This window comes from Rhagoletis pomonella, unplaced genomic scaffold, assembly GCF_013731165.1.
Source record: "Rhagoletis pomonella isolate Grant_MI unplaced genomic scaffold, Rhpom_1.0 Rhpom_scaffold_00009, whole genome shotgun sequence".
Classification (NCBI taxonomy): Eukaryota; Metazoa; Arthropoda; class Insecta; order Diptera; family Tephritidae; genus Rhagoletis; species Rhagoletis pomonella.
The window spans coordinates 13968335-13985768 of NW_023458563.1; the positions used below are offsets into that span (position 1 = coordinate 13968335).

Here is a 17434-nt window from a genome sequence, read left to right on the forward strand (position 1 = left end):
TTAAATTTAATGGACTACAAAACTGCATACTTAAAAATTCTAAACAAAAAGTTTAAAATTTTTGGGTGTAATTGTTAAAGTTTGCTGAATTTTTATAATTTTTGTAAGAAGTTTGAAATGTGGATTTATGTGGTTCTGGTTAGGTAATATGCTAGACATTTATCAAAAAAACTATAAACATTAGATTAACAAAATAAAAAACCAAAAGGGGTCAAAATGTAACTTAACTTAATCAGCTGACCACAAGGGTATATAGATAAGGGACGAGTTCGCGCATCCCCCCTCCTCCCCTGCGTCCACCTCAATAAACAAATAAAGCTTATCAGCCATGTAAACCTACCTCTGACAACTGTCCCACACATAGCTGGCACGGGTGAGACATGCTTCTCTGTTGAATTATTCTTATCAACGTGGAAACGACAATGCAATTGTGGTAAATATTTGTAATGAATTTCTAACATTAACAGTAACAAACGCGAAACACAACGTCAACTTCTGTAATTAAATATAACAACTTTTACGCTTTTTGGTCACGGGTGGGACAAGACTAAGACTGCTCAATAATAACTCATAATATAGATTAAGCACTCACAAAATTTAACATATAAAACAATTTTATTAAAAGCAGATGAGTTCTACTATATATTTTTCTTACCAAACACTTGAATTATGAATCGCAAATTATTTGAAAGTGCATTCAACACAGCCTACTTTAAACACAAAAAAAATTTACTTAGAACTTGATATCAAAACGTAAAAAAAGGTAATAAAAATGCATTTTAAGCTTTAATTTGTTATTTTTTGGTTGATTCAAGATTTTCACACGCTTTGTTAGTTTTATAAAGAAAATAATTTTCGCACTGATTTCCATTTATAATTTATATTATATTAATAATAAGGATGAAGTCTGGTAACTCTGTTAACAAATAGACGTGCAACTTTTGATACTCTGAATTAAATAATAAGAAATTCAAAGAAATTAACTGGCAAAAACATCTAAATAAGGTGCAATGCAAACTCTTAAACCTGAGATATAACGTCATTATCATTACGAGCATAAATAATGCTTTGGGAATCAACTACGATTAAAAGAGCACCAGCATTTGCCACCATTGGTCTTGTACCTGTTGAACTGTATCCACGAAGCTGATTTTCAACCAGAAGGAACCCCAACGCGAAATGACAGCAACAGCGACAGGGATGTCATCCGCAACTCCAAAAAAATGCTTGTTGAAATCTCTCCATAAACAACTGTAGGCGTAAAAAATAAATCAGTTCGAAGTTTAGACGTAAGTGAGCTAATACGGCTCATGCAAGGCTTGCTGGATGAGAAGTTGCAAAAGTTGGCTACAAAGAAAGATCCGTTGATGGTGTCGTCTAAAGTTGATAGTCTGGCAGAACATGTAAAGCAGTTAACTGAAAAAAATAACAGATCGCTGGAGATAGAGCTAAGCATGCTGAAAAAAGCAGCGAGAGGATAGAAATGACAAGTTTCATTGAGGATTCTAAATGGAAAAATCTTATATTCAAAGGAATTGATAAAGAAAAATTTCGGAGAAAGTTGTGAAGCAGATCTGCGAGGAGAAATTGGGAGTGCAAGCTAGTAATATTCGAGGCGTGAGATTGCTGTACGTGCGAGGAACTATAATGGCAGTCAGGGCTGAATTTTCTACAGAGGATGCGGTTCGTGGCGTTTTCAAGAACATTAAAAAAACTGGCGGGCACAACTACCTCACACATTGTCAAACATGTATGGAAACAGTTTAAATGATGTAAATTTTGATTTTAACCATTTATGAACAAAAACAAATGTTATGAAAGCCAACGGAAAAAACTAACAAAAGATAAAACATATAATTTGAACAAACAAAACAGCACTGCAAGGGGAAAGGTAAACAAATGTGAAGGCATAGTTAATGAAAAGGAGGTTATTGACACTAAAGAATTTAAAAATTTAACTATACTCTCTTATAATATACACGAACTGAGGAATAAATCTTTGCACCCAGAATTTTTTCAATACATCAGATCTTTTGATATTTTTGTCTTGATAGAAACACATATATGTGAGGATAAGGTTGAGATGTTTAAAAGGTATTTTGGTGGTTCTGAAACTTTTTGGAAAGCTTCTGTTCGTGTTAGTCACTATGGGAGTGGTATTCGGAAATAACACAAACTTAAAAAAACTGAACTATCAGTGGAACTTTAGAAACCTATGTGTAGTAGATACCATATTGATAAAAAAAGGAATTGAACAATTAACATTAATTCCTGTGTATATTCGGCAGGCAGAATGGCAAAAAGAAGTAAATATTATTACATCATTTCTCCTAGAAACCAATGTCATTAATCCTATTTCAATAGGGGATTTGAATGCCAGAATTGGTGAGTGTCAACAAAAAGTTGATGGTAGTAATCAGCAAAACATGTGTTGAAAAAATAAACTCAAAAGACCAGATCGAAAATGCAAGAGGGAAGGTTTTACTAACTCTGTGTGAGGATTTCGGGTTGATTGTTTTAAACGAAAGCACGAAAGGAGATTTAGGGCGGTATTGTCACTTGCGAAGCGAATGAATTTGGCGAAGCGAACGGTTTGGCGAAGGGAATTAAAAGGCAGAGAAGGTATTAAAAGTATGCGCGATGCGAAGAACTTGCACAAGCTGGTAAAAGCGAACACTCTTAATGCATATTTAAGTTGCGCCCGCCTATCCATTCGCTTCGCCAAACCGTTCGCTTCGCCAAATTCATTCGCTTCGCAAGTGACAATACCGCCCTTAGAAGGTAATTTTACGTTTGTCAGTCAAGTGGGTGAGTCAGTAATAGATTACTGTTTGGTTAATAAAGATACGTTTATGAGTGTGATATAGAGCTTTGAAGTGGAATTTAAAAATTGGTCGGATCATATACCAATCAAACTTACGCTTGGTAAATAAAAAAAAAAAAAGGTTGGAAACATGTGAACTGCTGCCTTAATTAAACTGGAGTGGCCAAACAATAGAAAAGTATCACGAGAATCTACATAAAAAGGTAAAGGACCTTGAGAAAGTAGAAAGGACACTAGAAATACGAGATTTAGAGGAAGCTTTTGACGTTTCTTCGGTAAGGAAGCAACCAAAGTTTAAAACTGCGACAATAAATGAGGGTTCGATGAGAAATGCAAGGAGGCGAGAACCAAATCTCTTCAAAGCTTACGTGCTCTCAAAAAATATCACGAGAATCTCTAAAGAGGTAAAGGACCTTGGGAAAATAGAAAGGACACTAGAAATACGAGATTTACAGAAAGCTATAGAGGTTTCTTCGGTAAGGAAGCAACCAAAGTCAAAAACTGCGACAATAAATGAGTGGTATCTTCAAAGCTTACGTGCTCTCAAAAAATGTTTCAAATGTTTCAATGAAAGTAATAACTTAAAGTACCTGGAAGCGAATAAATTTTATAAAGAAGTGTGAGAGGAGCAAGGAAACCTGGTATAATGGTCTTCTTGAAAAAATCAATGCGATTAACGATAGTGCCAGATGGTGGAAACTAGTAAAAAGATAAAAGGTGGAGTTTTCAAAATTATCGCCGGAATTACATTAAATGTTTTTAAGGATTATTTTGTTGTTGTAGGTGTTTTTTCCAAGCTTTAACGTATTATTTTTGTTTTTATTTAATTTTGGTACATTTTTTTTTTTAAATATAGTTCATTGTTTAGCAAAACCCGTGTAAACCCAAGTTTTCAGCTTTGTGCAATATTAAAAAATTCAACAAACTTTCGTACAAATTTCGAGCTTTTTTAAAAAATCTAAAAAAACAACCGTAATTTTTAGCCATTTGAAACTTGTACTTTGTTCCACTAGAATTCAATGGGCTACAAAACTGCATATTCAAAAATTTTTACGAAAATTTGTACAATTTATTTATTTTTTTAATTGCATAAATTTTTAAGGCAGTGCCACTCGATTGGTACATTTGTACAATTTTATATTGGGCTATTGGTACAAAATAAAAAAAATTGGGACGATACAGCAATCTTCTATTGAAAAATTTCAACAAATTACACAGGTTTACAAAAAAAAGTGTATGCATATTTAACCAAAGCTATTTATCCCTATGTTATTCGACATGCTGCATGCGAATCAGAGGTCCGTTAGCCTCCATCTCGTCAGGTTCATGGTCATTTGAAGGTCAACTAGCGAAAAATTCATTGAATAAACCTGAAAATTCAATAAAATTCACCCTAATTTGACCTTGGGATGACCTTGTCATGACCTCTAGATGACCTTGAGAAATCAAGGGACCCCCCATACTCGGTTTCAGCGACAACAAAAACAAATTTTTTTATTTTTATTTAATAAATTGTTTGTCGTATTTGACCTTCAAATGACCTCGAAGCTGACATTATGGAGTGTAACGGACCTCGGGTTCGGGTTCACCGAATTTATAACCTTATATATATGAATTTTCAGGTTTATTCAATGAATTTTTCCTTACTTGACCTTCAACTGACCACGAACCTGACGTGATGGAGACTAACGAGCTTCGGATTCGCATTCAGCGTGTCAAATAACATAGGGATATATAGGTTTGGTTTAATATGCATACACTTTTTTTTTGTAAACCTTTGTTATTTCGCGTGATTGGGATAAAGTTTTCTGTATTCACACAATTGGGATACGATTTTCACCAAATTTCGGCACGAAATATGCTCTATTAACTATTTATTGAGACAAAAACGAACACCAAAGTAAAACAAAATAATCGGAGGATGCCAGATATTTCATTATAATTTAAAATTAATTTGAAAGACATGAACATTTTTGTCAACCTTTGATCGGTTTGCAAACCACGCCACACACGTTTAAATCTCAACCGATCGTTTCAATTTGTTGTCCGTTTGTAGCCTGATTTAGAGATAGATTTCGGGACCCACGGGATATGCGGTACAATTCTGAAAAACGTCGGGATGGGCAGGTTCGGGACTTAAAAATCGAATTTCGGAATGGGCGTGATCGGTGTGACACTGCCTTTGAACTTGTATTTATACGGAAGATGTTAGAGAATGAACTATAAAAAACTAACCAAAATTAAATAACAAAAAAAAAACATATTTGAAAACTGGTCAAAATTTGGTGCCGCTATAATTTTTTCGACTGCTGTACATATGTAAGTTCACTATGATTACTCGGTCGTGCTATCATAGTACAACAATGCCACTAATATTTGACTAACCAACAACATACGGGCACGAACTTCCAAATTTAAAATTCTGGCTACGGCCCTGTCCGTAATGACCCATACGTTTTTAGAATCTTTCCTTCGAATACACGTAAGAATTTCAGTAATTTTTAATATAGCTTTGCATTGCAGGCATTATTACTGGGATAAAGTCACAACATTTTTGATTACCTAACTTCGGCATTATAACGAAGACAGCAATATTATTTGGTTATTATGTATAAATTAAAGGCAAATCATCATATTATATTTGCAAGCTTCGCTACAGTCCTCATCTATTTGAAATATAGTCTGTTGCATACAAATTTACCACATAAAACTATTACTATTTTAGAGTTCGTCGACATATGAATCTATATATGAACCAATAATTCCACGCCCAGCTAGTCAACTTTCATCGCATGCAAACTACTTAAATTATGTACCATACGTCAACGGTCCACAGTTAAATACGAGTGAAAGTGGAGGAAATATATCAACAATCGGATCCATCAGTACCAGCGGTTGCAACACACCATCATTCTCTAGTATAGAAGCTAGTAGTGCTGATGATAATTCAAAAAGCTCATGCCAACAAAAGGAGAGTGAGGTCGAAGCATTGACTGATTTTTTAGTACATTCCCTCGATACAGGAAGTAGGGTAGAAAATTTTGGTAAGTACTTTTTTGAAGTTTAAATATATTTATAATAACACGTAACGTAGGTGTACACATCCAGGGTCTAATTCGGAATTCATGGTAGTCTGATTTTCCGCGAAGTCTACTAAAATGTTACAAGTGAATCCGAATAGTAACGAACGTAGCATGTTTTGAATAGGTTCGCAGCGACTCTGATTCAGTGATTACTTTTTCGTAGACTTGATGAATATCAGATTACGATGGATTCAACAAAAGCCTTTATCGTCCTCTGGCGTACTTTTCTTTTTTCTTTGTCGGACCCAGGCACAAAACAACTTGTGCAAAAAACAACACTGGGACTACGTGACGTCCATTGTACTGTTTTCATGTCCCTTTTAATCTGTTCTAAATCTGGACGATTTACGTCTCTCAACACAGCGCGGCGAAATGTCTCATACCTTATTCTTGCAAAGGCGGGGCAGAAGCACAAAAAGTGTTCCACCGTCTCATCCTCCTCCCAGGCAGGATGGGCAAATGGAGTTTTCATGTACGCCTATGGCAGTCAGGTGTTTGTGCCACGAGCCCCGTCTGCTCAGTGAGAGCAAAAAACTAGATAGATCTTCTGAAATTGAAGGCAACATGAGTTTTGCCCACCTGCAGACCCTCGATACTTCTCTGCAGGTCTTTTCCAAGATTCGGCGGATTATGAATATCTGATTTCTAGTGGATTTATTAGTTCGTTGACGGTGGCCTTTATCCTTTTAAACTACACATTTGACAAGACCTTACAGCCGACGGGTAGCGACAACGCTACGTCAAATGCAGAAATAACACAAACAGTAAGCATAGGTTTGTTTGTGTGAAATACGAAAATGACAGTTTCGAAGTTTTATGCAGTCAACTTCACTACCTAACGCGTTGCCGCCGCGTTATTTCGATATGCTTCATACAAATTTTATGGGCACGGGAATTATTTGACACCAGTCAATGCTTACGCTTTTATTTAGGTATGGCAGCTACAAATATATCGGGACAGATAAGTAGGTGTTAAATAGCTCAGATATTTCAACACATCGCACAGTGTATCGACTATGTGGAACCAGTGGAAATAATAATTAACGTGCACTGACTGCACTGAAACTTAACATTTGCTCTACTCATTCTTAGGAATAGCTAATTATGAAATATGGTAAATATTTGATAATTGCCACGCCCTCCACTCCTGTGAGCGGAAACATTAAATTTCATCCGATTTCGATGTAATTTAGTTCTCTTGGATTTGGAAAACCTAAATATAAAATATGGGCAAGATTGTATCACTACAACGTCTACAACTCGCAAAATATGTGGGTCCAACCATTAAGTGTGATGGAATTTTGGTTAATTTTTGTTTTCTGCTTTCCACTCCAGAAATACAAAGGTTACACCAAAGCACATTAAACAGGTAGTAGTAGCAGGGCTGCAGTTTGGATTTTTTTCTATTTCGTGAAAAACCTGAACTGTCAAACTTTGCTACATTCATATACACATTCACATACACATACATTAGCATCCTTTTTGCTTGCTTTTGATTTGGCATTATAGGTTTCTCTAGCAGCAACAAAATACATGCCAGGGTTGTGTTTGCTCTACTGCTATTACCTGTTTACGCGAAATAACGCAAAAATAAGGAGAAAATGAAAACATTAAGAAAATCGAAAATTACATATATTTGTAAAGTCCCGCGAAAAGATCCAATTATATGCTCAAAAGCTACATGCAATTCTCTAAAACATGAGTCTATTTCAAGACCTAACGAACGGGTACTCACATTTTTTGCTAACAATTTTTAGCATGCACGCGCCTAAACTGATTAGGCGATATCGCGATATCCACCTGCGCCCATATAGTCGAAACTTTGTTCATCGCTGCCATGGGGTGACTCCGCATGCCGGACATATGCTGGGCATATTTCAGTCTATCCTGTTGAAGTAGGAATTTAACCTGCTACATTACCTAGAGCGGAGTTGTGCTAATGTAGTACGAGTCTCCCGAGGCAGACGAAGTTCTACAGGTATGAGTTTAGCCTATAGTGGCGCGGGTCTCCCGAGGCAGACAAAGTTCTGTCCCGTCCACGTCAGGTAGTTGTGTGCCCAGAACGTCATTCACAGGCCGAGAGTCTATATAAATCGAAGCCGACTCCCTGTGAATTCCGTTCAGGGCCTGTCTGTATGCAGTTGAGTCCAGAGGTTGTTTGATGATCCTCGTTAGTTCGTAGAGGTGCCTCCTGACGTGCCTTGGCGAGTGATCTTCTGCAAACAGTTGTGTGTTCGGGTGACCACGTGTGCGGAACCCTACTAGAAACTGCTTGCAGAGCATTGTGTTATGCTTCCTGATGGGGAGCATCTGAGCCTCGTCGTGTAGGTGGTGTTGGGGCGACATCAGAAGGCATCCAGTCGCGGTCCGGAGTGTCGTGTTCTGGCAAATCTGTAACCTCGTCCACTGCGTTCTGCTAGACAGTGGACACATGGGCGCTGCGTATTTTAGAACCGGCCGGCAAATTACCTTGTATGTTGCCAGCAACGTTTCTTTGTCTTGTCTGCCCGATAATGGCATCTGGGAATGGAATTGCTAGTGCTGCCGGCCAGCGACTTGAGCATTTTTTTGCGGCTCTGTACTCTGTTGACAATTGCGGTTGTGTGCGCCGAGAAGGAGAGCATACTGTCGAAGGTGACTCCAAGGATTTTTGGGTTATTCGGTGTCGGTATTGGTTCCCCATCGAGTTTAATACCTAGTTGCAGCCTGACTTCTTTCGTGCAGGTGGTGAATAAGGCTGCCGAAGATTTTGTAGGGGAGAGGGTTAGGCTTCTTGCTGTGGAGAAGCGAGAAAGCTCGGCGAGGTAACAGTTTACTTTCGAGCACAAGTCATGAATTCCATTCCCAGAAGCCATTATTGAGCAATCGTCAGCACAAGAGACAATCGAGACTCCCTTGAGGGAGCTTAGAAATATGCTAATTAAACAGTAGTGGGGATAGGATACCATCCTTTGAAACCCTCTGTTTAATTTTTATTGGTTTTCTGTTTTTGTCTCTGAAGGTTACTGACGAATGTCGACTACTCTGATAATTCGCCGACGACCGTTTTAGTCCCTGTGGGAGAGAGGAGGCCTCAATATCTTCTAGTAGCGTGGAGTGACTGACGGTGTCAAACGCCTTTGACAGATCCAACCCTACTAGGAATGTTCTCTCACTGGGCGGTTTCGGTTAAGGCCAAGAGTTATCTGGGTATTTATGGCGCTAACCGCTGTTGTTGTGCTATGCACTCTGCGGAAACCATGCTGATGCTTCGCTGAGGTCTGGTGGTTTGTGTAGCGGAAGAGTCGAAGGGTCTCTAGTGTCTTCGCTACCGGGGAAAGGAGGGTTATCGGTCGATAAGACTCTCCTTTGTTGGACGGTTTCCCCAGTTTAAGCAGTGGGACCACTCTCCTCATTTTCCAGTTGTCTGGAATGATGAGAGTGGCCATAGGCCTTGGTTAGATAGTACACTTCCGCAGGACTCAAATTTTTCAGCATCAGCTTGTAAATTCCGCCGGGTCCTATGGCGTTGGAGGCTTTCACCTTCCCGATGGCTACCCTTACCTCGCCGCTGGTGAAAAAAAAGAGGCGCACTTGGTGTTGGCAGTTTGCGATGTCTTCTGGTCACTCGACGTTTGGCATTGTCCGCCCGAGGATGTGTAGTGTACCTCAATGTGGTGGATTCCTCCTCCTCTCTATATATTCTATACTAGCACCTTCTCACTATTTTACTTACACTACACTAACCCTTATGCCTTTATTAAATGAGTTGAATAAATCGGGGTTGATATATGCGTTACCCGGAAAAGATCTTTCAATTATTTCGATCAACCAACATTATTACACGGCGATCCTGCCAAAATATTTCTTTCCAAGGTACTGATATATGTTCCAAGTATGAACCAAATCGGTCCAGCTGTTTAGTAGTTTAGTGACATACAATATACAGAAAACTCTATGGAATTGTGAAATTGTGACATCTCAACTGTCTTAATTTTTTGGCAACAACAGCAAAAAGTTTTGAATTTTTTTTAATCGAAAAACCATCCGCACAGAAGGATTGATTGATTGATTTATTCATTTTTCTTTCAAAATAAACATATGTATGTAAATTACAATATTAACTTAACATAAATTATAATAAAATATTAAAAGAAAGAAAAAGTAAGGCATTCTGTAAAAAGTATTAATATTTTAGTATCGAATGCCGTCTCAAGAGGAATTTAATGCACATTAACAAAAGTGTGTGGGGTGAAATTCAGAATAAACTATACATTGTAAGATAAATTTAAATTTAATTAAGTTGGTTTATGAAAAAGCGGTGTACATGCTCATGAGATTACATATTTAGTTCAAGTTTACTGAGTTGTAGGGTTCAGCAAAATTTTGATGTCGTCGTGTGATTGTTCTAATAAAAATGATTTAACCTTTAATAAAAATGTACGCAAATTTCTAATGACTCGTATAGAACCAGGTAGCGCATTGAAAGCCTTGCAAGAAACAATACTGAAGAAGTTACTAAAGTGAGTTGTGCGAGATGTGGGAACATAAACAAGTCCGTGTGAATTTTGCCTTAAATTGTAGCTATCCGAGATCAGGCTATGCAAATAACCACAGCGAACGAAAAATATCTTTAAAGCCTTGCAGTAGTACATATGCTTTACGGGAAGAATTTTCAGGTTTCTAAACAGGTCGATGGTGTGATGAAGACGATTTGCATTCGATATTTTCCTTATGACACATTTTTGAATAGTTAGAAGCTGCTGGATTCTACTATAAGATGTACCTCCCCAACAGCTTATACCATAGTCTAGCTTTGAGTGGACCAACGCGTAGTAAATAGTTTTAAGAGTTGCGTTTGCGCAAATCTTTCTCAAGCTATAAAAGTAACGAACGGTACATCGCATGTAGGACTTTAAACGAGATATATGAGTAGACCAACTTAAGTTATTGTCAACAGAAACACCCAGGTACTGAAAGTCGCTGACTTCTTCAATAGAGAAACACTTTCCACAAACAGTCCTTATCAAAACTAAATGATGTTTCTGAACACAGCATAGCATTTAGAGCGTAGCGCTTGCAGTCAGCGGCATGAAATACTATGGCTATTTCAGGTGACATTTTTGGATGTAGATTGAAATACATTATCTTAGTTTTCTTGCTAACAATAAGCTTATGTACATCATTATTTACGCCAGCTACCAAATCCAGATAGTTCGATAAACCATACGCAATGGCCAGGTCGTCTGCGAAAGCCGTAACTTTTCCAAAAAATGGTAAAGAAAACATCGAGTTCAGATATACCAAAAATAATATTGGGCCCAAAACAGATCCTTGAGGTACTCCTAACTTGATTGTAACAGGATTACTTAAACTGCTACCAACCTTTACTTGCTGCGCTCTCCCCGATAAGTAAGATTCTAACCAATTATAGAAAAAACCACGGAAGCCAGCGGAAAACAATTTATGAAGTAAAATTTTGTGGTCTACCATATCAAACGCTTTCGTTATATCTACGAACAATCCAGCACAGTTCTTTATGTTGTCAATTTCCCTATATATAAAGGAACAAAAATCCAACAGGGCATCTTCTGTTGACCGCCCATTTCTGAATCCATATTGCATAGGGCTAAAGAAGTTCTTATTTTCAAGAAAAGAAAGAATTCTGCATTTAACTAGTTTCTCAAAAACTTTAGAAATAGAGGAGAGTAGAGAGATTGGCCTATAATTATTTACATCTTTTTTGTCGCCCTTTTTAAATAAAGGGATCACAAGAGCACATTTCAAATCAGCAGGACAGGTTCCAGACAAGACACTAGAATTAAAAAGATGTGTTAAAACATCAACTAAGTTAAAAGCAACGTTTTTATAACTTGATTGGAAATTCCATCAGAACCACACGATCTGGAGTTATTCAGAGAATTAATGGCTCTTAGGACTTCAATGCCACTAAAGGTTTCAAAGAAAAAACTGTCACCTTCATTTGTAGGTGCAGATATTGAGGAAAAAGATTCACACGAATGTGCGGAACAATCAGATTGCCCGACTGACGAGAAATGGTCATTAAAAATATTTGCTAATACTTCGGCGTCATCGAAAATCTCTCCACTATCACATAAACGAATTTCTTTATTATTTGTTTTGCTCTTGCGATTAAGAAGACTGTTAACGATATCCCATTCTTTTTTTGAGTTACCATACGAGGACCTTAACGCGTTACGATAATACGTATCTCGCGCCAAACGGACTTCTTTTCTCAAGTCCCTGCATAGCTTCAGATATCGGCTACGAAGGTTAGCATTGGACGGGTGCTTATGACTCTTTGTACCTAATTTATTTTTTAGACGAATTTTTTTCACCAGCTCATTGCTAATCCAGGGTTTGATTTTTGATTGCTTCCTACCTTGGTTATAAGTAAAACTTGCAGCCTTAATGTGACCTTGCAGAATGTTTAAAAACATATTAGGGGTATTCTCCAAATCTTGCAAAGCCATTGCACGTAGCACGGATTGCACGGATTGCATAAATTGCAAACACACAACAAGAAAATTCATGGGAAACAACATTTCCTATCGCTGCAAAATATGCAACGTCGAAACCCATGTATATATTTTGCAAAATAGCATAGCAAGATAATAGCGACCCTGTGCTAGTTGTTTTGTTGTTGGAATTGCTACATATTTCTCTCATTCCTCTCATCTCGCTCACTTAATTTTTTTTTGCTGTCTCTTGTTATTGTATTTGATACATAATTTCGCTGCTTGCTCCCCATGCATGCTACCACTTTGCAATGGGGTGTTCTCGTACTCTTCGAAATTTGGAATAGTATTTTTGCATTTCGTGCAATCCGTGCATCGTGCAAGACTTCGAGAATACCCCTATTGTAAGCATGTGATACATTTCCCTCCGTATATACTACGTCCCAAGATTCAAACCGTAACCGTAGGTTAAGCAAACCGAAATTTATTTTGTTAAAGTTAGAATTAACCTCATTTGAACTATTGCTGTTTTTGCTAACATTATTTATTATTAAACCTGTCATGGTATGGTCTGTAATATTTAAATCAACGTTTAGGCTATTAAAGTTAGTATCAGAACTACTCCGACAGAAAATGTGATCAAGGCAACTTCCAGAAATAATACGAGTTGGTTCGCTTAAGTATGATTTTTGGCCATGATTCGCCATAAGGGTAAGGTAACTATCTGTTGTAGCATTTAGGTTTAGTATATCTAAATTAAAATCTCCTAATATAGCAATATTGCCAGAATTTTCCCTACAAAGAAGACCTGAAAACTCTTCCAAAAACGTTTGAACACAGACCGCATGCAGTCTATAAACACACATAAAACTAAAAACCCTTTTGGAGATACTTAATGTAACTTTTAAAATATCCGCGCTAGTGACGTTATAATTAATAAAATCACATTCGTAACTGCTACGCACAAAAACTTCAACACCACCTGCAGAATAAGAGTCATTAGTGTTTGCAAAAAAATTATAACCAGGTATTGTAAAATCACAGGTTTCATTAGAGTATATCCAGATTTCGGACACAAAAATTAAATCCGGAGGGTTTTTAAACACCTCTAGATTGCAGAGCAATAAATCAAAATTTTGCCGAAGACTTCGTATATTTTGGTGAATTACCGTAAAAGAGTTATTTAAATTAAATAAAAAATTCGAATCGCTAATAGGTTTGACTGCGGCGTAGTTGTTTTTATCTAAAAAATTTCTAAACAACATTATACAAAATTTAAATTTATAATAATAATTACTACTACTTGACTTTTGACAAATCGTCAAAAGTTTTTAAAAAAACAACTTCGCCACCATCAGACTTTTTTAACAAAATTCTTCCATTTTTCACCCACAGAAACTTGTAATTTTTCTCTTTTTTTGTTTTCTTCGCCACTGTAAGCAAAGCTCGGTTGTAGCTAGTGAGACTGTCGTTTATGTAGATGTTGTTTTTGTTTCCGCTAGCATCACCAAAAATATGAGTCGTCAATTTACCCTTTGCTTTACTTTTCTGGACCATCACTCTTTGCTTGGCTTCAATCGATGAAAAGTGAACACGGAGCACACTTGTTCGCTTAAACTTTTTAACATAGCATCTGCTTATCTTTTTCGAAGAGTCAGGTAGGTTTAAAGCAGTGCCTAAAATTTGTTTTGCGCACTCATTCGCATTTTTTTTACTTGTTAGCTCCGGCACACCATCAAAGTCGACTGCGCTGCTTAAAAGTTGCTGTTCTCGCCAGTTCAATACACTTTCGAGTTTGCACACTCTCTCGCTCAGTTTCAAATTTTCCTCTTTAAGCTCCGTTACTACGTTTAGGAAATCAGAGTTTAGTTTCTTCAGACTCAGAATTTCATCATAGAGCAACTGCAAATTTATCTCCTTTGTCACACTATCACTTTTAACTTGGCCATGCTGAGGGCGCTGGTTAGATTCCGTTTTATTTGCGTTGGTGTTGTTGTCTCTTTGCACACTGCTTTGCTCATTAGCATTTATATGAGCATCAACGCTGGTTTTGTTCGTTGACTTTTGTGGTTGTTGTTTTTGGCCGTTGTTGGTGGCTTGCCTTGGTCTGCTCTGTGACGCTGTTGAGGATTTGTTGGCTGCTTGTGGAGTTAGCATCGATCCAGACGCAGCAGCACCATCCGCTGTAACTCCAGAAGCAGCGCCCGGCAATGGCTGCAGATGTAGAGATTGCCGGCGCAAAACATTGCATGGATCACATCGATGTTTGATGTTATTCGCCTTCATGTAATCCAAATCAGCAACAGTAACCCTTGCACAAGCGGCATGAAAATAGATACCACAGTCACCACACGCAATTTTAGGAACGCCGGAGCGATCAACTTTTTCATTGCATTTTGGGCAGAACATTGTAAATAATAGAGTTATTAAATATGTATAAGAAAACGTATTATCAAATGCGCGCACCCCACGACACAGTGAAAACACGTCCGCTCACAACGAAAGAAAGTTTGGTATGGTCCAAAAAAGCACTTTTTACAGAACAAAAATCGGTTCAGCCATTTGTTTATTTGTTTAATTTAGCCAATGAATACATCAAATATTCTTACAGACTATTAAAAAGAAAAGTAAAGTATATTTACAAAATTAATCCAAAATAGAAGATAACAAATTCAAAAAGTCGTTTTTACAAGCTGTAAAATCAATATGAATACAATTTTCGATGCGATTAAGATCGCATAGAGCTCTTGTGATGGGAGCGTTTAATGCATAAACAGTTTTTACCGGGCCTATATGAAATGACTCAAAATGACGTAAATTTCTAAGTGGGGCATTAAAACGAATACGTTCAAGGAGGGGGGCACAGTCCACCCGTCCAGAAATAATATCAAATACAAAAGATAGTGACAGAATCGATCTCCTACTTTCCAGCGATTTTAAATTAATGAGCTTACATCTAGCAAGATACGAAGGAATAGGTTCATTAAAATGCAAGGTTCGAAGAGCAAACCTGATAAACATCTTTTGAACTTTTTCAATGCGGTTAACGTAACATGCATGATATGGCCTCCAGATAAATGAGGCGTACTCTAACCTAGATCTAACAAGGGTAGTGAAAAGCAATTTAATTGTATACGGGTCAGAGAATTCGGAACTGTTCCGTCGCACAAATGCCAACATTGCATAGGACTTTGAGACAATGATTAACTACATGATTGCTGAATGTAAATTTTCTGTCAAAAATTACTCCCAAGTCCTTAATCTCCGGGACGGACTTTAAATAATAATTGGAAAAATGATAGGAAGTGTGAAAGACTGTGGTACGTTTACTGTAGGTGACGTGATAGCATTTATTAATGTTCAACGACAAGCGATTGGTGTCACACCACGATTTAAGATTATTAAGCTCTGCTTGAAGTATCTGTGAATCGAGCGGACTCTTTATTACGGAGTAAACTTTTAAATCGTCCGCATATAGGAGAAATTTAGAACGGGAAAAGCAACTACTTATATCATTTATAAACAAAATGAAAAATAAGGGGCCCAAAACGCTTCCTTGGGGTACCCCGGAGGAAGCGATAAAGGGATACGATAATGTATTATCGACATTGACAACACAGCGACGATTACTAAGGTAAGATTTAATCCAATTTAAAAAAATGGAGTGAAAACCTAAAGCAGCAAGTTTATTGACTAAGATAGAGTGTGAAACCCTGTCAAACGCCTTTGAAAAGTCGGTATAAACCGCATCTAACTGAAACCCGTCTTTGAAGCCAGAAATGCAATCTTCTGCGAAGACAGCGAGATTAGAGACCGTCGAGCGGTTAGGCATAAACCCATGCTGGTTCTGACAAGTAAGGCTTTTAACTGCAAAAGACACCTTTTCATTCACTATGCATTCGAATAGTTTCGAAATAGTTGAAAGTTTGGAAATGGGTCTATAATTATGAACATCATTTTTATTACCACTTTTGAAGATAGGGGTGATAAAAGCTATTTTCCAATCTTCGACAAATACCCCTGCGGATAGCGAGTTATTGAAAATTAATTTTAATGGATAAATAAGAGAATCGCATTTTTTTAATAGAACTGCGGATAGCCCGTCAATGTCAGTTTGGCTCGAGGGTTTAAGCTGCGCAATGCCATTAAGAATGTCGGTTGTGGTCAAGGTTAGGGATCCAAAGCTAAAGGGCCATTCCTTAGTATTGGAAAGGCTTCCACTAGAGTCGTTATCTAAAATGAAGTTTGAGCGAAAAAAATCGGCAAACAGATTCGCAGCCTCAATGGGAGAGGTAGCAGATTTCCCGTCCAGAAATAGTTGAGAGGGAATACTAGAGCAAGATTTCTTCGAAGTTATAAATCGCCAGAAAGCTTTAGGATTCGACTTGATATTGGCTTCATAGTTTAAAACGTAGTTTCTATATAAAAATTTATCAAGGCAGTTAAAATGTTTGGCATACTTTTTATACTCAATAAAAAACGAATAATTGCTCGTCTTTTTGAATTTGCGGTGGTATTTGTTTCTTAAATTTTTTATTCTTTTAAGATTTCGAGTATGCCATGGAACTTTGTATAGCTTTTTACCAAAGATTGGAATGTGATTTTGACAAACTTCAACTACTTTAGATTTAAAGATATTAAAACATGATGCCACACTAAGATTACATAATAACCTGTCCCAGTCTATATTGAGAAATATACTATTTAGATTAGAAAAATTACATACATTATAGTTAAAAGATGCTTTTGTGTTTTTATCGTCTAAGCTGAGGTATGAGTAAAAATAAATATCTAATACCAAGGGAACATGATACATATCAGGCTCCTTGAAAGGAAAATTACACTCGGACAACTGAAAGTTAACATTAGTGCTAATAAATATTAGGTCCAAAAACCTCTGAAGCTTATTGTGAAAGTAATTTATTTGCCTAATATCAATGCTTAAAAAATTATCAATTAAATATATCTCGCTACTACTATTCACACAGCTTGGTAAAAGGCCAGAGGTCTTAACTATATTAGACCACATAACGTTGTTTAAGTTAAAGTCCCCTAAGACAGCAAGATGG

The 17434-nt window shown here is 37.2% G+C and overlaps 1 protein-coding gene across 5 annotated transcripts in view; it reads left to right on the plus strand.

The window, feature by feature from the left end:
- LOC118745584 (Wilms tumor protein 1-interacting protein homolog) overlaps positions 1 to 17434 on the plus strand; it is a 277158-nt gene that overhangs the window by 154517 nt on the left and 105207 nt on the right. For all 5 annotated transcript variants that reach the window (XM_036479082.1, XM_036479083.1, XM_036479084.1 and 2 more), the window contains one exon: positions 5550 to 5868. In XM_036479082.1, coding sequence (XP_036334975.1) covers positions 5550 to 5868 — 319 coding nt within the window. The remainder of the gene's footprint in view (positions 1 to 5549; positions 5869 to 17434) is intronic.